This window comes from Triticum aestivum, chromosome 4B (assembly GCF_018294505.1).
Source record: "Triticum aestivum cultivar Chinese Spring chromosome 4B, IWGSC CS RefSeq v2.1, whole genome shotgun sequence".
Lineage (NCBI taxonomy): Eukaryota > Viridiplantae > Streptophyta > Magnoliopsida > Poales > Poaceae > Triticum > Triticum aestivum.
Genome location: NC_057804.1, coordinates 85,168,151 through 85,189,098, shown reverse-complemented (window position 1 = coordinate 85,189,098; position 20,948 = coordinate 85,168,151). Strand labels below are relative to the sequence as shown.

The 20,948-nt window shown below is 44.0% G+C and overlaps 2 protein-coding genes and 1 long non-coding RNA gene across 8 annotated transcripts; 1 reads left to right on the top strand and 2 right to left on the bottom strand.

The window, feature by feature from the left end:
• Positions 1 to 515: 515 nt before the first annotated feature.
• LOC123091169 (uncharacterized) lies at positions 516 to 4,129 on the bottom strand. Of its 2 annotated transcripts, XR_006442936.1 has the most exons (4): positions 3,641 to 4,129; positions 3,113 to 3,268; positions 2,949 to 2,993; positions 516 to 1,481 (listed from the first exon to the last, which is right to left on the bottom strand). It is a non-coding gene; the product is annotated as an uncharacterized lncRNA (long non-coding RNA). The 2 variants fall into 2 exon arrangements; XR_006442935.1 differs by having other exon boundaries at positions 516 to 2,993.
• A 696-nt stretch (positions 4,130 to 4,825) lies between these two features.
• On the bottom strand, positions 4,826 to 12,171 carry LOC123091167 (uncharacterized). 5 transcript variants are annotated; one of them, XM_044512581.1, is made up of 12 exons: positions 11,969 to 12,171; positions 11,217 to 11,293; positions 11,063 to 11,138; positions 10,907 to 10,979; positions 10,759 to 10,810; positions 10,607 to 10,668; positions 9,913 to 9,976; positions 9,144 to 9,204; positions 8,970 to 9,056; positions 7,666 to 7,759; positions 6,684 to 6,810; positions 4,826 to 5,221 (listed from the first exon to the last, which is right to left on the bottom strand). In XM_044512581.1, the coding sequence occupies exons 1-11, from the start codon at positions 12,058 to 12,060 to the stop codon at positions 6,718 to 6,720; spliced, it is 831 nt and encodes a 276-aa protein (XP_044368516.1). In that variant the 5' UTR covers positions 12,061 to 12,171; the 3' UTR covers positions 4,826 to 5,221; positions 6,684 to 6,717. The 5 variants fall into 5 exon arrangements, with proteins under 5 accessions (XP_044368516.1, XP_044368518.1, XP_044368519.1 ...); XM_044512583.1 differs by lacking the exon at positions 4,826 to 5,221 and having other exon boundaries at positions 6,683 to 6,810; XM_044512584.1 differs by lacking the exon at positions 4,826 to 5,221 and having other exon boundaries at positions 6,711 to 6,810; positions 9,144 to 9,201.
• Positions 5,243 to 6,423, top strand: LOC123091168 (tetrapyrrole-binding protein, chloroplastic). Its single transcript, XM_044512587.1, has one exon. It carries the CDS (start codon positions 5,455 to 5,457, stop codon positions 6,274 to 6,276), a length of 822 nt encoding a protein of 273 aa, XP_044368522.1. The 5' UTR covers positions 5,243 to 5,454; the 3' UTR covers positions 6,277 to 6,423.
• Positions 12,172 to 20,948: the final 8,777 nt, after the last annotated feature.

Sequence of the window (20,948 nt, the reverse complement as noted above, 5' to 3'; positions counted from 1 at the left end):
GTGCAGCTAGGGATGCCTGTAATTCAGACAATTAAAACACAAAGTTGATGATTTCTGTGTGTATGACACTTGTGTTCTGTACATGTCCCCATGCTTGCAAGTTGCATTTGCAGTGTATGGAACTAACCTTATATGGCTTATTTGAGGGGACAACAACAGCAGCCAAGGTGGCGGCAGGAAGTCCTTGACGTGTGACCTGGACAACGTCTTGGTCAGTTACTTGGAGATTATGCTTCCATTGCTCACGCTCGCCGGGACACACTGCCGTCACCGTTGTCGGAGTCTTTGTCGCTGGGGGCGGGACTGGTCCCTTCCTACTTCCTAGTTCCTACTTGATTTTGCCATGACCTGATTGCCCTTGCAATGCAACGGGGGCCTAAATATTTTACGTGTTAGAAATAATACAATAATAGAACCCCACATAGTTCTTTTATAGAGAACTTCGCAAACCTCGACTAATCTATATCATGCAGGGAAAGTATCAATCATATATATCTTCAGAATCCCCATACACATCAAGCAGCATTATCTCCCTTTTATTACTTTTATAAATCATTCTTATTTCCTCCAACCAAACTCACCATGTCTATATCCTTTGAGCTAAGGGAATATTTGTACTATGCAGAGGAGAAGATTAACACTCCATATTGAGAGAACAAATCAAGTTTAGTATAGGTGCCATGCCAGTGGCATGTTTGAGATCATGTCGTCGCTGCTGAACCTTGTACTATGTCATCTAGCAGAACACGTTATCATTTGCGTCGTATATATTTCCCTTGATGCATGGGTGGAGCTGAACATGCCCTGAACTCTGATCTCCTTTCCTGCTTTGACTTTAATAAACTTGAGTACATAGTATGCACAGTACTACTACTGTACAACATATAATTAATATTTTACTGTGTGAAAAGAAATTAAGTCAAGACCCTGAAGAATACTACAAAAATATCTAAATGTCCACAACGATGTTCTTAAATTCTGGAGAAAGCTCGTAACCCAGATGTAGATTTCAAGCTGGAAGTTTTATGCACAATCCTTTGTATGTTTGGCAAGAAAAATAATATCAATGAGCTTCTAGCTTCTGCATCAATGAATATATACCAGAATCTAGCCTTTTGTACCCAACCAAACCTAGAAAACAAAGTCTAGAGAGGGGGGGGGGGATAGAGTCTGTCCACTTGCTCTGTAACATTAGGAGCCATGACACGCCAGTTTTCTGCTCAACTATTCGAAGTATAAACCACTTTTACTACTGAGTGCCAACTCGAGAAACAAAATCCCATTGTCATCTTACTACGTAGCAGTAAGCGTTAATTAAGAAGCAATATCTCATATTGTGTAGCTAGAAGAAATTAACATATTAGTCATTAAAGTTGACTCACGGCATTCTTCCTGGGGGCATCCAGCCCTAGTTGATAGCAAGAATTCTTCATGTACTCTTTGGTCGCCTTTCCGCACGTCACCTACGGCATAGTCATAACCTGCACGAGCGAGTGCCAAGAACCCAAATTAAATTAATCGCCAAATAACAACTTGGAACTTGTGAAGAAGCACAAAATGCTAGAGTCCAGAAATAAAGGCAGATTAATTCTACTAAAGTTTTAAGATATTGATCTTTATGGTTTGATAACATGTGAATAGGAATTTTGGAAAAAAGTGGTGGCAAGTCATACAACAGACAAATAAATTTGTCCAAGAACTGATCCTCCATGTCCGGAGAGAACAATCACAGCTACATGGAAGATTTCTACAAGTTTAATTGAAATTTTATGAGCATATTAACATCCTCCGAAGTCTGAATCTCTCCACCTTCCACTCCATGGGCATTGTCTTCCATGTGATAAATGTAACTACTACTCCCAACAGAAGGTCAGAATTAACATGTTCAAATCCCGCACTTGTATTGATGGACAAACGGTTCATGACTTGCACACAGACAACTCTTGTGTGGTCAAGAAAGGGACCCATTCATTGTTGCTTCTTTGTTTCTCTGATCAGCTTTTTCTAGGACTGAACTGAAGAAGAGGTTATTTAGATTCAGAACCTAAAACCTTGCTTGTTGTAGAGTCCCTCTCTGAATTCCACATTTTTTGCAAGAGCAGTCATTGTACATCAAAATTTACCATGTGATTCATCAGGAAAAAAAGGAATGGAAAAATGCCATGCTACAAACATAATATAACTGAATACGCATTGTCATATACAGTACGGATTATAAGACGCATAGCTTTAATATCATCATTTTCCCACAAAAAAATCTCTAATATCAACATTTTGCAGAGGGAAAGGCTTTAGATTTTTAGTGCATTAACATCAAAAGATAGCGCTAACAATAGAAAAGAAGTGGCTTATATTTAGAGAAGTGGTACAGGAATGAAAGGTAAGCAATATACATAAATAGCAAGATATTCTATGATACACACACACACATCAGGTTTCTGATGGTCCACACAACATCAGAAATAACAATATATATCTAGAAAAGAACTGTGTGGGGTTCTGTTATTCTGATCAATTGAGAAAGCCACAGCCTCCTTCCCATGAGAGCATGATCCGTGAATTGCAGCAGCTAGCCACTACAACATGAGAGGAGCATAGTTGCACGGCAACCGTCGGTGACCCAAGTGTAACGGAACTAACTGCTTGTGTGATCTTAATACGAATTAAATTGATGTACCCAATACGTTTGTCAAGACAAATCCAAAAACAAAACTGCTTGTGCGACCATACGAATTAAATTGCTGAATCTCGGTTAGTGGAAAAGATATTAATAACCTACAGGGTAAGATTCCAATCCTAATGTTTGCTAGCATGCATAACAATGTGACTCCCAGCATGCACCAACAATACGAAAAAATTAGAGTTGGAAGGCACCTGAATTCCTAATACAGAGAACATGATGAGCAAAAACTAATTCAAGTTCAACAGAACCAAATCCTACAGCTCACCCATCTTATGAGGTAAGGGTTCCTGCTTCCAAGATATATTTTTCTCTGCAAATTCAGATGAACATTATAAGGATAATTAATACATGGCATGGCCATAAATTATATCCGAAACAAAATTTGTTGAAGCAAGAACTTGAGCAACAATTTCCAACGGCGTGGGTTACCTCTGATCGCTGTGGGGGTGAGAAGGTCCTAAGTGAAGGACGAAGCAGCCATAGTGGATCCATGACCAGAGATGGCATCCTGTAGATGCCAAACCATAGAATATAGGGCATGTTTGCTAAAAGACCGCAACACCTCCGATAGCTCAATTAGGTCGGCTGAAGGTAAACAACAATTAAAACTAAAAATGCGCATCAAAGATAAATCGAAAAAATGCGCAGCAAAAACAAAAAGCATGCACATATATATATATCATTATGAGTGCCCAGATCTTGTTGGAGGTGCTGTGTCTAGGCAAAAAAAAAAGGTCAACACCTAACTGTAACTTCTTTATATGATTAAAAAAAATCTGCAGATATACATTTGTTAAGCAATAGGAGCCGGCGTACCCATGTGTCTTGAGACTAAACATGATGTAAATTAATTAGCAAACCATTATTCTAATAACCCGATTCACTCCCACCATCATAACATGTTTTGAATCATATGAAAGGAGATTTAGTCTCATGATGTATTCATGTGGAGTTTACCTCAAGGATCTGTAACTGAAACTGGTTCAGACAAACACACAAACACCTTGTGTGCAAAAAATAACTGAGAACATCCACAAGCACATGAGCGTCCAAATTTGAGGTGAAAGTGGTGCAGAGGGGACGGCCAGGTCGCCAGCAAGTGCAACGACGACCAGCTCGCGGTGGCTTTGGTCGAGCGGCGAACGCAAGCCCTCCCGAGCGGCACACAGCGAGGAGCTCGGGCACGCGGGAGAGAGGAGGAGCTCGGGCACGCGGGGAAGATGAGGAGCTAAGGTGGAACGGTGGTGCAGGGTGCTGTGATTGCCGGCGTCGGCGGCGGCCGGCGCGTCACCGGATCGAGCGCCGCACGGGCCGCGTGCCTCCTGGCGGCTGGGATCAGGAGGCGTGGGAGAGAGGAGAGCTCGTGCAGTCGTGCTCGTGTCTGTTTTTTTTTATTTACAACCCCGGACGAAACGTTTTTTTCACTTAAAAACAGGGACTGCGGGTTGATTTCTTAGAAAGAGAGGGACTTTTATGAAAAATTGCTGACGTACAACCAGAAGCAATAAGCGCTTTATTAGTGTATATATATATATATATATATATATATATAGGGAAAATCCATCCTACCACCCGGTGGTAGTTACCCCACATGTCTTATATACTATCATGTGGTATTATATACTATATTATTATTTTAAATATGTTCATATACTATATCTAAGATATTTCAAAGCAAGTTACATGAAAAAATTACATATGAGCCCATAGTTTTTGTTATATTTGTAAAATACGTACATATTTGTACGTAAAAATGATCATACTCAAAAAATGGTACATACTACCTAAAAATTAGTATATATACTACCTAATCATTGTTATATACTACATACTACACGTACATACTCTCAGTTCCGACAAATACTACATACAACATACAAAACGCAAGTGGTGGTAACTACCACTGCTTGTAGGAAACATTTGTCCTATATATATATATATATATATATAAGGTAAAGATAAAGATAAAGATATATACCAAACTATATTTAGATAGGTATATCGCGGGTATGGTAACATTTATTTGCACAATCACATGGTAACGTACTACATAGAATGCAACGCACATGCAACTATCTAGTCAAAAGAAAAGAGGCTTACCATATCATGTTCAATCACAACAGTCACGTAACAATGAAACCAAAACCCAAGTGGACAAACTCTTTGGAGTTAATTTCGACGTATTAAACATTGCATATATGTATCCAATCACCCATGATGTAGAGGGTGGGCTATTCTATCTTCCATTTTCCAAAAATACAAATTGGATCGAAGCGGCTGGAGCTATCTCACCCAAAAGAACTGAAAACCAGATGCGCGGACACGAAATTGCTGAATTTTCCAAACTTCTATTGTGCAGCAACAAAATGAAGCAGCAGAATATAACAAGAATGTTCCACGGACTCAGCCTGCCCACCTCCCCCTCCCCTCCCCTCCCTGCAAACAAACACATGTGTTGAGCTGCGATAGCCAGTATCCTCATCTCACCCAGAACCCACCAATCGCAGCGCTCCTTTGTATTCTCCTCCAGACGCACCCCTACAAAACCACGGAAAGCCATAATTTTTCACAACAAAGAGGAAGAGCACACAGACAAGTAGACCACGCGCCCACAGCCTCAGCCTCAGGTCTCCCTCCGCGCACCGCCACCACCACCAAGTACAACCAAATCCCCCGACAAAACCCCATCCACTCCTTTATCAGCGTTTCCCTCCCTTTCCTCCCCTCCCCTCCCCTCCATCCATCCTCAGCCGCCTCTTCGCCGGCCGGCCATGGCAAATGCCTCCCTCCAGTCCTTCCTCCCCCAGCACCACCATTCTTTCCCCAGCAGCACGACCCACGACGGCTCCCCTCCCGCGCTCCTCAAGCTCACCGCCAACACCACCACCAACGCCAGCAACAGCATTTCATTCAAGCTCTTCGCCAGCAGCTCCTCCTCAGTGACCACAACCGCCAACTCGCCGGCTCCGACTCCGGTCGCCGCCGCCGCGGCGACAACCTCGCCGCCCACCCCCTCCCTGGAGCTCCTGGGCCAGCAGCTGGCGGAGGGGGACTACTGGCAGGCTGACGAGACCACCCGGGCCCTCCTCATCGTCCTCGCGGGCGAGGCCGCGCGCCGCCGAGGGTACGTCTTCTTCTCGGAGGTCCAGTTCATCTCCGTCGAGGACCTCCGCGCCGTGGACGCGCTCTGGCTGGAGCACAGCGGCGGCAGGTTCGGGTACAGCGTGCAGCGCCGGATTTGGGAGAAGTCGCTGCGCGAGTTCACCCGATTCTTCATCAAGATTGGCTGGATGAAGAAGCTGGACACCGAGGTGGAGCAGTTCAACTACAGGGCCTTCCCGGACGAGTTCATCTGGGAGCTCAATGACGACACGCCGGAGGGCCACCTGCCCCTCACCAATGCGCTCAGGGGCACACGGCTCCTGGAGAACATCTTCACCCACCCCGCCTTCGACTGCGAGGAAGAAGAAGCAGCAGGAGCAGAGGAGGAGGCTGACAAGGGCAGTGCCACTGATCAGAATAATAAGGATGACAACAAAGGCAGGGGCAGGCCAAAGAGTTTGACAGATTTCAAGCCTGATTACTCCTTTTAAGGAGCGTGGAAGTTTGTGATGATGCTGTCATGGGGCAGCTGATTTTAAAAAAAGTCATGTTTCTGTAGTTCGTTTTGGTTGTTTCTGTACTGAACATGCATGGAAATTTGTGACCATATATATATTATAAAGATAAGTGTTTGAAAAGTTGCTTGCTCTGGACACGGATGATTGCATCCAGACATGCAAAAGATAAACTGCAAAGCTAAAATACTATGTTCTCTTTTCATCCGCTATACGCCATTTGGGAACTTGGTGCAGAAATGGCCATGCCATTTTGAGCCATCTGCTTTCGGCGGATTACCTCCGCTTGTTTCCTGGCAAGTGACTGTGACTGGTGTGAGCGAGAACAATTTTGCTGATGAATCTTTCAAACCTGATGAGCTGTTTCAGGAAAACAAAATTACCTCTCTTGTGACTGCCACTATTTTTTCCACCGTTTCATGCACAAGGACAGAGCCTTCGGGTATGTCGATGTGAGCCATCACAGGTGAGGCGGTCATCCATCTGCATGTACAAGCAAGCTCCGGGATTCTGAAACAGCAGCCAAACGAAAATTAGTTACATGCTTTAAGTCTCTTTGCCAACACTCTTAGACCTGTCCAGTGCATGCAGTCCCCGTGCCCGCGCGCGCACACACACACACAAGAGTAAGGCAAGCATGAGCTATATGAATCTATTGAGATAGGTATGCTTGGCTCTCTACCTTGTACTCCCTCCATCCCATAATATAAGAGCGTTTTTTACACTACACTAGTGTCAAAAACACTCTTATATTATGGGACCGAGGGAGTATTTGTTTTCTTTTTGGAAAAAAAAAAGATTGGAAACCAAGGGTAAAATTCCTCACTTTTCCCTCTCCCGGTCTCCCCTAGCCAAGATCCAAATGCTCAAAGCTGATATGTCGTGTGGCAGACCCAGCATTGCCTAAATGTTATATCATGTGTGTTGTGTGTCAATGGCGCATAAGGACCTTATTAGGAAGATGAGAAAGATAGAAATTATTAGGAAAATATGGAGATAAGATCAATTTCCTTTAAATTAGATGTTAGTTTCTTAGACAAGGGACACCATGTACTAAAGCATCATAGCCTCTCCAAGACTCCAACCACGCCATCGATTATGCCCTGATGGCAGGTAGATGGGGACAGTTGCGGACACTTTCGAGTTAGTTAACTATTTTGAGGGGTGGTCAGTACAGTTGCGGAGACTTTCGAGTTGGAAAATGGCCAGAAGTATACACACAAGCAAAATGTATTTCATGCATATCAAAACGTCCTTTTTCTAGAGAGACTCTTAACAGTCTGCATGTGGTCAAACAGCATAAATACACAGGAGATAACCATTATACGGGAAATTAGCAAATAGAAAATAATGCATTAGTCATACCAAATTTTTTGGAGCTTCGTCTACAACTTCGGCAGGTTGATCGGGCCCAAGACTGGGAAAGCAACCATTTTTGCATCTCATATATTTCTGCAAACTGGTTTCAATAACAAAACATGAGCAAGAAAATGCTGATTTGTGTTTCTTGAATTGATAAATAGTCAGATAAAAAGGTCAACACAACTCCATTTCAAATCAGACTCGCTGACTAAATTTTCCTCGTGCTGATTTGCAACATGAAAGAATTTGTTTAAAATAGAAGTGCAACAGATATGGTTTTGTAGCAAGAACCACAGGTGTATGTAACTTACTGGTTACTACTACTTGGACATCCTAGATGAATAATGATAAATAAGACCAAATAACACTGTTTCATAAATTATGTTAGTGACAAAAAGACCAAAATCACACTGGTAATAGCAAAGCCTCATATTTGGCCCAGAATCATTATTATCTGAAGAATCTACATGTTAACAATACTGCTATCAGTAATTATAGGCACTCTAAGAATATGTTTTATATTGAAACGTGATTCACCACTTTACTTTTGGCAATCACACATGATATGAAATCCACCTCATATGGACAACTACAACGTAAAATTTTAGATTGTGCACAAAATAGGCTGCAAACTTTTATCAAGATATATGATGCTTTTCTTAGCTTCCATCACTCCACTGTATAAGATATTAAGATATATGGTGTTTTCCTTAACTTCCATCACTCCACTATATAGATTGCACCACGGTCCTGTCTCTTCTCCAATTAAGTGTTTTGCTTTGTCATTTACAAACTTCTGCTGGAATTGTTTCATTTAATCAAGTAGGCAGTAGTTGGTAATTCAGAACTTGGAAACGTGTAGATATCTGAAACTTCTCCAGCAAAGAGATTGCTTCCATATTCAGATTGAGTAACTGGATATGGGATGGAGCAAAACAGCTGATTAGAACGACGGCATGCTTTAAAGCCCTGCAGGCCCAAAACAGATGTAAATAATGACTTCCTTTAAAATACTGGTTCATATCAACTTTAGAATATCAGCTCATCGTCAATTTTCATCTAAAGAACTGTGTCGTTCAAACTATATAACAAAACAATTAACTGGGTCGCGTGCAATCATGCAAAAAAAACGTTATTTCCATAAAAGCACTTAACATAATCACAGTGGAACTTGCTACTCGAGTAGTCAATCAGACCAAAATTATTCTATCAGGAAAACATCTGAGGATAATCAAACAACAATATCTACAATGATGTATTATTTAAACGGAAATAGTAGAAATATTAGATATTTTAAATAAACTTACATCTGACATTTGTTCAACTCAGAAAGCCTGCTTGGAACACATGATTGTCCTTTTGCTTTGCATGCAGAACTACACGATTCCCCCTGCCTAAATTTCAGGTTTGATTACATAAGGAAATTCCCATGGGCATCATTCACTGAACTACATTTAGAGCTTAAATTGGAAAGACCTTACCTTCCCAAAATGACGTTAATGCCATCCAGCCTTGATCCAAAATTAGATTCAGTTGATCCTGCTAAATAGTTATACATAGTCATTTCCTAAAGCATAATCCATGTCTTCAAGAACGTGACAATGTGGGCATTAGTAGTGGACAAGAAGTTAGCAGCTTGTGCACTTACTGGGCTCAGCTCAGACTAAGCTTGACTAGAAAGGAAGTGATCAGGGGTCTAATTCTTGTTTTCTACAACACATCCAAGAATTCAACAGCAAAAGTAGTCCCCAACCAATGCCAACAAATCTCAGGTTCCTATCTTCCTTACAAAACTCCAGAAAATCCCCCTACCCGTGCACTATTATCGGCCCTATCAAGCTCGTTATAAATCTCTAAGAGTGGATAACTAACTGATTGAATCTAACTGACAGATAGGGAGGCAATGAAATGATAAAATGAAAAATGCTAACAAACTGCTTCCTGTACTTTATTTTGCTGTGACTAGTGCTGGCTGCTGTTCCACATTCATGCGATGAGCCAAAGTGAACTGGCTTGGCCTTTATGAATGGGGCTAGGCCACCACTTCTGGCTCGTAGCATGTAACATCAAGTGAGCTGAGCCAAGTGGAGCTTGGTTCGTATCCACTCCTAATGGGCGGTTCAATTTGAATCTTATGAGGAAATAGTAATAGCATTAGCTAAATAATTTAGGTACTAGAAATGATGGTGAACAGATGCTATTACTAGAGAATGTGGTAACTTAGCCAAGATGTAAGAATATAATTTGTACCTGATGAATTTTGCTGCACCAGAAAGCAATGATGGAAATCGCTCAAATATGCATTTTCATGGACCTGGTAGATTCAAACAACAACTTAGACTGAAAGGAAGAATTGTTTACCAGATAGTTTTAACTTGTAGTTGTTGAATTTATAACATGCCAGATTGCCAACAAAATAAGACACTGTAAGGATGAAAATATACTGGAGCTCTGTTCCTATTATAGATATTCATGTAAAAGGTGTCCTGAAACATTCATATTAGAGCCAAAATCACTGTTTTGACTCTTTTAATGAAGTTTAGCACTAACTGACTCTACCTGAAAAAGATTTCACGGTCTGAACCTTTTAGGAAATGCCACCCACCGTATCAGGGCATATTGTTTACACAGGAAACACCATGGTCAACGGCATTTGCGCCCTGGCCCGTGCCCGCTGACCTGCTAACGCGGCATGTCAAACGCCAAGACATGACAAATCGTATTGACCATGCCACGACAGCAGATCAGCCAGGCATGGTTCAGAGCGCAAACGCTGTTGACCATGGCATTTTCCGTGTAAACAATACGCCACGGTGGGTGGTGTTTCCTAAAAGGGTCAGATCGTGAATGTTTTCCGATTGGGGTCAATTAGTGCTAAACTTCATTACAAAGGCGAAGACAGTGATTTTGGCCTCATGTTTGCACGCTAAGAAAGAACACATACCACGCTTGCAGAACTATGGCGGCATCTTCCCATGCAGAAATCGAAGATATTGGCGTAAGTTCCTAGAGGATAATAAAGTGTAAACTTCTTCTGACACATTAAAGTTCTCATTATTCTCAAGATACACCAAACAATAACTACAAACATCTTACCAGCAGTAACTGGCTTAGCTACCTTCAACTTCAGCACATCTGCTTCCTTGGTCTGTCAAAAGGATGAGTAAATAACACAGGAAATAACTCATTTCGTTCAATCTTCTTATGCCAAATCCAGTACTGCTAGTAAGAATGTAAGATTTACCCTAGAAGGATTCAAGCAGCAAGAAACACAATACTCGTAAGAATTGCAGCACTGCAAATCAAGGTTGCAGCCCCTGCATGGTGCGGTGAACTGTGTTAGATTTATAATGTTGCCATCTTTCTATGACATTTGTGCAACAAAAGGTAAGAAACTCACTGACAGGAGAAGCGTGCTCCTGTTCGTGGGCAGCAGCGAGACCATGGATCGATCGAAAGGGCAGAACATACATAACCTAAATGAATGTGTTCACAAGGGAGCATAAGTTTACAGCACAGTATATCTAAGCATGAGAGAGGCACAGGTGTACTACCATTATCATCTGATATCAAATGCCGGCCTTGAACAGTTCGCCTGCATATAATGGGTGCAGCAAGACCAATGTCCTTCCTGAACAAGACTTGCAATCAAGTTGTGCCCTCAGATTTAGTGAATAACATCCAGATATCAAGCTAGCATCTGGAACTGTACTAACACTAGAATGGATAAACACTGATAATCATGGACTCATGGTGGGATGTGCAATGAACCTTTGCCCCGGCACAGAGCACCATTTGAACAGAGTAATTAACATATATTTAGCTCGATGCTTATCACTTCATAAAAGTATCTGGTACAACCATTTATTCTGATATTGTGACAGTAAATGAAAACCAAGAAAATGAAAACATATACACCATGGAGTAGTAATGTGTTGACCAGAAAACGTAACTACGCCAAACATCATCGTCCGGGATCCCAACCGCACAATCATAATTCCATACCATAATCAAGCATGAGGCGTAATTACACAAACATAATCGAGCATGAGGCCTGATTCCACAAACATAATCATAGACAACAACGAGCATGTCATTAATACTCAAGTAATTTAGAGCCGCAGAGCAACTGGCGAGGTTCCCAGCGGTACCAGACCGCAGCAAACACGGAAGAAGTACCGCGGATACGGATGGATTTTGAAATAGTTTAGAGCTACGGTCGGCGACGACGAGAGCGCTCGCATTTCCAGGACGCGACGCTGGACAGGGGAGGCGTGGGGGTTTGCGGGGAACGGATCTCACTCACCGGATGGCGGAGACGGGCGCCGGGAGGCAGGCGTAGAAGGCGGCGGCGGCGGCGCAGAGGATCCTGGGGAGGAGGAGGCGCGGGTTGGCCATCGGGCCGGCGAGGGGGACGCCGGGGCAGCGGGTGTACGGATGCGCGCGTGGCAGCTGTTTTTTTCTCACTGAAACGGAGTAGCGAACGAGCGAAGGGACAGGGATGAGGGATACAAATGATCCCACGGACCACGGAGGATTTTACCTTCGCTTCAAAAGAAAAGTGGAGAAAAGATTTAGATAAAAATTCCACTGTGTAAGGTCACATTATTTCTTAGTAGTTTTGGTGATTGATGACAATGCTTTTACGGACTCATCGTATGCTTTGAGCGTTTCAGATATATCTTGTCTAAACACAAGACGATTTGGTGTCCCTCGAAGACTATTGAAGACGGCGTTTCTCCACGTTTCTTTTCGGTGGATTTGAGTCGTAAGAAAGCCGTACTATTAAGAGGGGGCTCGCGTTGAAAAGGTTTTGGGTGGAATCTCACGTACACGTCTATTCCTTTGTGCACCCGCTTTCCTTTGGCTCTTTGGAGCATCCTCCGTCTTTCCATGTCTAGGCAAAATGAAGGACTCCTAATGTTGTTGTTCTGAGTCAGGCGCTAGTACTGCTCCACATAGCGGTACTACTGCATGCCCTTGCGATAGTATCGGCATCCTGCGCGGTAGTACCGTGAGTGCTCACGGTAGTACCGCTCCTTGGGAGCGGTAGTACCGTAGGCTTTAGGTCAGGTGCTGCTGCCCGAGCGGTAGTAGGGGCGGATGTAATTTTTTACATCCGCGCCTAACGCGGTAGTACCGTGCCTCCGCGCGGTAGTACCGCAAGCCCTGGCCAGGCACATCGGCATGAACGGAAGTAGGGGCGGTAGTACCGCGAGCTTGCGGTAGTACCGTGCCGGATTTTTTCATAGACCTAAACTTAGCGGAAGTAGTCACGGATGTAATTTTTTATATCCATGTCTTCTCTGGCTTGACTATCCCTGCCTTGCGGTAGTACCGCAAGGGGGCGCGGTAGTACCGCGCCAGCGGTTCTACCGCTCCCTGTCTGTGCACAACAGGTCTAGTCCTGCCCCTGGCGAGCCAGCGGTAGTATCGCAGGCCCGTACGGTAGTACCACTCGTAAGGTGCGGTAGTACAGCGCGTCACGGGCTGAGTTGGTGAATAGCGGTTGGATTTGCTCTTCCACTATAAAAGGGGTGTCTTCTTCTCCGAGTAGCCCATCTCTTCCATCCCTAAGCTCCATTGATGCTTTAAGCTCCATTTTCGCTCGATCTCTCTCCCTAGCCAATCAAACTTTTTGATTCTCTCGGGATTGGTTGAGAAGGCCTAGATCTACACTTCCACCAAGAGAAATTTGATTCCCCCCACTAATCCCTTGCGGATCTTGTTAATCTTGGGTGTTTGAGCACCCTAGACGGTTGAGGTCACCGCGGAGCCATAGTCCATTGTGGTGAAGCTTCGTGGTGTCGTTGGGAGCCTCTAGTTAAGTTGTGGAGATTGCCCCAACCTTGTTTGTAAAGGTTCTGTCGCCGCCTCCAAGGGCACCAATAGTAGAATCACGACATCTCGCATTGTTTGAGGGCGTGAGGAGAATATGGTGGCCCTAGTGGCTTCTTGGGGAGCATTGTGCCTCCACACCGCTCTAACGGAGACGTACTTCCCCTCAAAAGAAAGGAACTTCGGTAACACATCCTCGTCTCCATCGGTTCCACTTTTGGTTATCTCTCACTTTTACTTGTGCAAGTTATATTGTGGTATATCCTTTGCTTACTTGTGTGCATCTCGTTGTTGCATCATATAGGCTGCTCACCTAGTTGCATATCTAGACAACCTACTTTGATGCAAAATTTAATTTGGTAAAGAAAAGGTAAAAAAGTTAGTTGCATATTCACCCCCCCCCCTAGTCAACTATATCGATCCTTTCTGTTGGTATCAGAGCCTCGTCTTTTGATTAAGGACTTTGCTGTTCGAAGAGTATGGTTGACACCATAGACGGTGAGGAGGAGCACTTCAGTGTGCTTCCGTCCTCGTCTACGGCTGATGGGGGAATCTTGATCTCACATGAGGAATTTAATGTGGCTTTGGACACATTGAAAACCTCCATGAAGGCCGAGGTTAAAGGCATGCTTAAAAACTTTCTTGATGGTCTCAAATTATTCACCGCACCATTGGAAGTGGTGGATCCCACTAACAAGGTGGCGGATGCCAACTCCGATAAGGGGGAAGCTTCTAGTGATAGAGTTCCTTTATCTAGCGGTAGAAATGGGAATGGCATGTTTGCCCATGTGGAACCTCCACTTACTATGGAGGACCGATTCCCTCTACTCATTTAAATCATGTCGGCTCTCCTCCTAAGATTGTTAAAAATGAAGATTTTGATGCTTGGGTCTATCGCTTTAAGCGTCATTTAAAACATGTTAACACTAATCTCTAGAGAATCATTGAAGAAGGTTTCTATCCGCATGACCCAAGCAACTTCACTCCAAGAGAAGCCGCGGATAATCAATTCAATGAGAATGCTCTCTTCATCCTCCAAGATGCAATTCCACCCGAAGACATTGCACATCTCCGACCATTCACCGTGGCCAAGGAAGTATGGCACCATGTTGTTTCCCTCTACAAGGGAAGCGCTAGCATTCAACGCTCCAACTATGAAGTGGTGCAAGATAAAACCGATGAGTTTGCAATGAATGAATATGAAGAACCTCGTGTGCTTTACCGGAGATTAACCACTCTCGCGGTCTCACTCCGAGATCATGGGAGCAAGGATACAGATGACAATTGGATCAAGCACAAGTTTCTCAAGGCCATGATGCCCTACCACAAGGCCATGTCCTCTATCATCCGTCAAAGGCCGGACTTCCACACCTTGTCCTCAAATGAAGTGTTGGATGAGTTTGTGGCAATGAGGATATTGGACAAGACCTGCGGTGTTGTGTTCTCAAAGAGCAAAGAAGCTCAACCTTGCCTTGAAGGCCAAGGTTAGTGTGGAAGAAGAGGAAGAAGAGAAAGATGAGAAGAGCAACCCCGAAGGCACGAAATATGATTATTATGAGCACATGGCTCTTGCTTAAAGACAATTTTGGAGCAAGAAGAACACAAGGTCAAACTTCAACAAGAACAACTCAAGTGGCTTCAAGGGCAAGCAATGTGTGAGAACATGTTACAACTGTGGCAATGTGAGCCATTTTGTTGCGGAGTGCCCTTACGAGAAGCGGGAAGACAATGGTGGCAAGCTCATCCGAAAAGACAAAGCCAAGTCCTTCCCCAGCAAGAACAACTTCACCAAGAAGACTGCAACAAAAGGGTTGGTGGCACAAGAAGAATACAATGAGGATGATGATGAAGATAGTGAAGTCATGGCCATGGCCTCCGTTGCCATTGCCACAACTCCACGGGTGTCTCTCTTCGATTCACCCAACGAGAACATCACCGCCAAGTGCCTCATGGCCAAAGCCACCAACAAGGTAACCCACAACATCAAAACTACCATCATTACTAATCCTTCCTTGACGGATTGCATTGATGAATGTGAGGGGTCTAATGAAGAGGTAAATGAATTTGAGTCTTTCATGAGTAGGCTCAAGGGCAAATCCAAGAAGCACTTTGTTGCTCTCTTGGAACAACTTGGTGAAGCCAATGACATGAAGAAACCATCTCTAAGATGGAAGGTCATAGTCATGACTATGCTGATGAGATATCGGACCTCTCTAATGCGCTTGAGGAAGAGCGTGTTCATCTTTTGGCTCTTGAGGAGTCACACAACGATGACCATGCTAAATTAAAGAAAGATCTTGATCGTCCTCTTGTTGTTTCTCGTGTGCTAAATTCCGAGAAGGCTAAACTTGGGGTTGACCTTGCTAGACTCAAAGAGGAGTTTGATATACTTGACAAGGCTCACAAGGCCTTGAAGGGTGTTCATGCTAACCTCAAGGAGTCTCATGATCAACTCCAAGTGAAGCTAACCAAGGAGAAAGCCACCTTTCCGCATGTGGTCTTAATTGATAGTGCAAATGCTACTAACCCGTGTTGTGAGCATGTGCATCTTGTGGAGGAGAATGCCAGGTTAAAGGAGCAACTTAAGAAAGGCCTTGTGTATTGTATACAAGGTGAGAAGAATCTCAATGACCTTTTGAGCAATCAAAAGGAAGTTGTGGCCAAAAAGGGAGTTGGCTTCGCACCCAAGTCCAAGAACAAGAAGAAGAATGACAAGACCAAACAACCTCCTCCTCTCAAACAAACTTTTGTGAAGGAGGGAGAGGGTGCTTCAAAAGAGAAGAAGAACAATGTGAAGGGTGGTGACGTCAAAAAGGGCAATGCCACCCCTTCCAACAAAGTTGGCAACTTTAAACCTTCTTATGTGTTGTGCCGTGCTAGTGATGGGCATGTTTATGCTAAATTTGTTGGTTCTCCTTATGAGTACATTGAATGGTCTATTTGGGTTCCTAAGACCCTTGTTATTAACATCAAAGGACCCATTACAAAATGGGTACCTAAAACCAAGCATTGATCTCTTGTAGGTGTTTGCTTCCGGTGGGGATCATGGTTGCTCGATAGTGGAGCCACAAATCATATGACCAGAAGCAAGGACTTGGTGGTGGACGTGCAAAGGATTCCATCTATTCCCACCAACGTCAAGTGGGGTGATGCCTCGTCATCCAAGGTATTGGGTCTTGGCAAGGTTGTCATTTCTCATGATCTCACGATCGAGAAAGGCATGCTTGTTGAGTCCCTTGCATACAATTTACTTTTCGGTCGTCAACCTGCACTCATGGGTTTTGCCACATTCTTTGATATTGATACCGTGGCCCTCTTGTGGAGCAAGACTCTTAAAGTAGCCTTTGTTGGGCATGTCGAGAATGGTCTTATGTGATTAACTTTTTGGAGCGACCCACTAAGACCGCGACATGCCTAATGGCTAAAGTTGATGTAGGATGGATTTGGCATCGCCATTTAGCCCATGGCAATATGAGATCTTTGCAAAGTCTTCTCAAGGGGGACCATGTTCGTGTACTAACCAATGTTTGCTTTGCCAAATATCGTGCTTGCAGTGCTTGTATCAAAGGAAAGTTACATCAAAAGGCTCACCCTCCCACGACTATCATCTACTCGAAGAGACCCTTGGAGCTCCTTCACATGGATCTCTTTGGGCCTCCATCCTTTGATAGTCTTGGGGGTAGGAAGTATTGCTTGGTGATTGTCGATGATTACTCAAGGTACACTTGGGTGTATTTCTTCAAGATGAAGAGTGAAACCCAGCAAACTGTCATCGATTTTGCAAATGAAGCTCAACGTCAACACGGTGCAAAGATCTTGACAATAAGGAGTGACAATGGCACTGAGTTCAAGAACTACACCTTGGATGAGTTCCTTAGTGATGAGGGGATCAAGCATCAATATTTTTCTGCACCATACACCCCTCAACAAAATGGTGTAGCGGAGAGGAAGAACTGGACATTGATGGATGCGGCAAGGACCATGATGGCAGAGTTCAAGTCTCCATATAACTTTTGGGCCGAAGCCATCAACACCACGTATCATGCATCCAATCGGCTCTATCTCCGCAAAGGCTTGAACAAGACTCCATATGAAATACTCACCGGTAACAAGCCCAACCTCAAGTACTTCCGGGTGTTTGGGTGTAAGTGTTTTATTCTCCAGAAAGGTGTTCGTTTGTCTAAATTTGAGGCTAGAGCTCATGAGGGCATATTTGTTGGTTATGCTACAAACTCTCATGCTTACCGTGTCCTCAACAAGTCCACGGGAATCATTGAGGAGACGTGTAACATGGAGTTTGACGAGAATAATGGCTCCCAAGTGGAGCAAAGTGGTACTTGTGATGTAGGTGATGAAATTCCTCCCCAAGCCATAAGAATGGGTGTTGGTCATATCCTACCCATTGAGGAACCCCTTGTGGCCGAAGGAGAAGAACAATGCTCCACTCAAGTGGAGCCATCACCGACCCAAGACCCATACGCTTCTGAAGAACAAAATGAAGGCCCTCAATCTCATAAACAAGACCAAGGGCAAGATCAACCTCAAGATGATGGTGAGCCACCAAGTGATGTCCAAGGTTAATTTCTCCCTTCCGAGCAAGTTCAAGATCAAGAGCAAGCTCAAGATCAAGATCAAGCTCAAGACGGCGCTCAAGATGATCAAGTTTCCGCTCCTCTTTTCACACCTGAGGACGAATTAGAGCGTCTTGTCGCTAAGATTGCTTCCAAGCTCACAACCAAAGTTCATCTCATGGAGAATGTGGTTCAAAGCCTAAGAAAGGGGGTAATCACTCATAGACAATTAGCAAACTATTATGAACATCATGTGTTTGTTTCTTGTGTCGAACCCCAAAAGGTCTATGAGGCGCTCGAGGATCCGGATTGGCTCAATGCCATGCATGAAGAACTCAACAACTTCGAGAACAACCAAGTGTGGAAATTAGTGCCAAGGCCAACCGGGAATCATAATGTCATTGGAACCAAGTGGATATTCAAGAACAAGCAAGATGCTCATGGAATCATTGTTCGCAACAAGGCTCATTTGGTGGCACAAGTCTACTCCCAAGTCGATGGTATCGACTACGGTGAAACCTTTGCTCCCGTTTCTCGCCTTGAATCTATTCGTTTGTTGATTTCTTATGCTTCTCATCATAATTTCAAGTTGCAACAAATGGATGTGAAAAGTGCTTTTCCTAATGGTCCCATTAATGAGTTGGTGTATGTCAAACAACCCCCGCGGTTTGAGGATCCCTATTTCCCCGATCATGTCTACCAACTCAACAAGGCACTCTATGGCCTTAAACAAGCCCAACGTGCGTGGTATGAGCTTACTGAGTTGTTGCAAGATCGTGGGTTTGAAATTGGGAAAATCGACCCCACTCTTTTTACTAAGAAGGTCAAAGGGGAGTTGTTTGTTTGCCAACTATATGTTGATGATATTATCTTTGGTTCCCCTAACAAAGCTTTCAATGAGTAATTTGCCGCTCTGATGACCTCAAAGTTCAAGATGTCTATGATGGGAGAGTTGAAGTTCTTTCTCGGGTTCAAAATCAAGAAAAGAAGAGAAGGAACCTTCATCAACCAAGCCAAATACACTCAAGACATGCTCAAGATATTCAAGCTAAGTGATGTCAAGCCGGCTTCCACTCCAATGCCCGTCAAATGCCAACTTGACATTGATCCCAGTGGTAAAGCGGTGTATCAAAAGGTATATCGCTCCATGATTGGATCCTTGCTTTACCTTTGTGCATCTAGATCGGATATCATGTTGAGTATGGGAATTTGTGCACGGTTTCAAGCCGCACCTAAGGAAAGCCACTTTGTGGCAGTCAAGCGAATCTTTCGATATTTGGCTCATTCCCCAAACTTTGGCCTGTGGTACCCAAGAGGAGCCAACTTTGACATTGAGGGCTATTCTGACTCAGATTAGGTGGGAGACAAAGTGGATAGGAAGTCCACCTCCGGAGGGTGCCAATTTCTTGGTTGCTCTTTGGTGAGTTGGTCTTCTAAGAAGCAAAGTTGTGTGTCTCTCTCGTCCACCGAGACGCAGTATGTGGTTGCCGGTAGTTGTTGTGCTCAACTTCTATGGATGAGGCAAACTTTGAAGGATTACGGTGTCACTTGTGACAAAGTGCCTCTTTGGTGTGACAATGAAAGTGCCATCAAGATCTCTCTCAACCCGATGCAACACTTCAAGACGAAGCACATTGAGATTCGGTATCACTTCATCCGGGATCACATTAGGCGAGGGGAGATCACACTCAAATATGTCAACACTCATGATAACCTTGCAGATATTTTCACGAAGCCCTTGGATGAAGCAAGATTTCGCGAGTTAAGGCATGAGCTAAATATCATTGATTCGAGCAATGTAGCTTGAATCCTAGCACACCCCACCATACTCAACTTGATATCTTATTTAGGTGTAGGCATGGACATAGAGGGAGTGTTGTTCTCTTAATGAACTCTCCCTCCCCCCATTATGCATAAATTGATCAACTCTGTCACATTAGCCATTTTTTATGGTGCATGTGCTTCAAAGACGAGTTTTGGTCATGGGCCCAAGGATAATTCTTCGCGGTGCCATACCAATTGACTCATGCATAGGTGGCTAAGGCCACCGCCCTCTCTTCATGAGAGTTGTGTTTCGTGTTTTGGTCCTCATTGTCTTTTGCCTTCTCTTGTGCCGTGTGTGTGTTGTCTTTTGTGCTTGCCTCTTGGAGTGTTCGGTGTCTTAAAGGTTGCTTTGCAAAGGGCATCTCTCTCTTTGTTTGCGAAACTTGCACTCTCTTGGGGGTATGGCACCACTACAAAAAAATACACTCCCGTGATGGTACGTGTTTGTCATAGTAGGTCGCGTTTTTTGTCATGCATGTACATCCATGACGATTTTATGATAGAATCAAGATAGTCATACCTGTGTTGTCGTAGAAGTGTTCCATGACATTACCAAAATTATCATCACGGAAGTGTCCACTTCCATGACGATAAATCGCGCGTCACAGAAGTGCTTTCGTCAAGGGTGACCGACACGTGGCATCCACCATAACGGAACACCGTTAAGCTATCGGGTCGGGTTTTGGATCCGATAACCCGTTAACAGCCCCGACTAATGGGGATTTCCCATGTGTAAAATCATCATTGGCTGGAGGAGACACGTGTCAGCTCCGCGTTGGCACACGTGTCACTCATCCAATGGGCGAGACGCGCCTATGATATGTTGACACGTGGACCGGCCCATCAAGTTTAAATGGGTCGGCCCAACTAAAGGCCCACAAGATTTTGTGGACCATAATGGGCCGGCCCAGCTAAAGGCCCATGAGATTTTGCGGACCATAATGGGCTGGCCTAGCTAAAGGCCCACAAGATTTTGCGGGCCATAATGGGCCGGGCCAGGTAAAGTCCCACAAGATTTTTGTGTGCCATAATGGGTCGGCCCAGGTAAAGGCC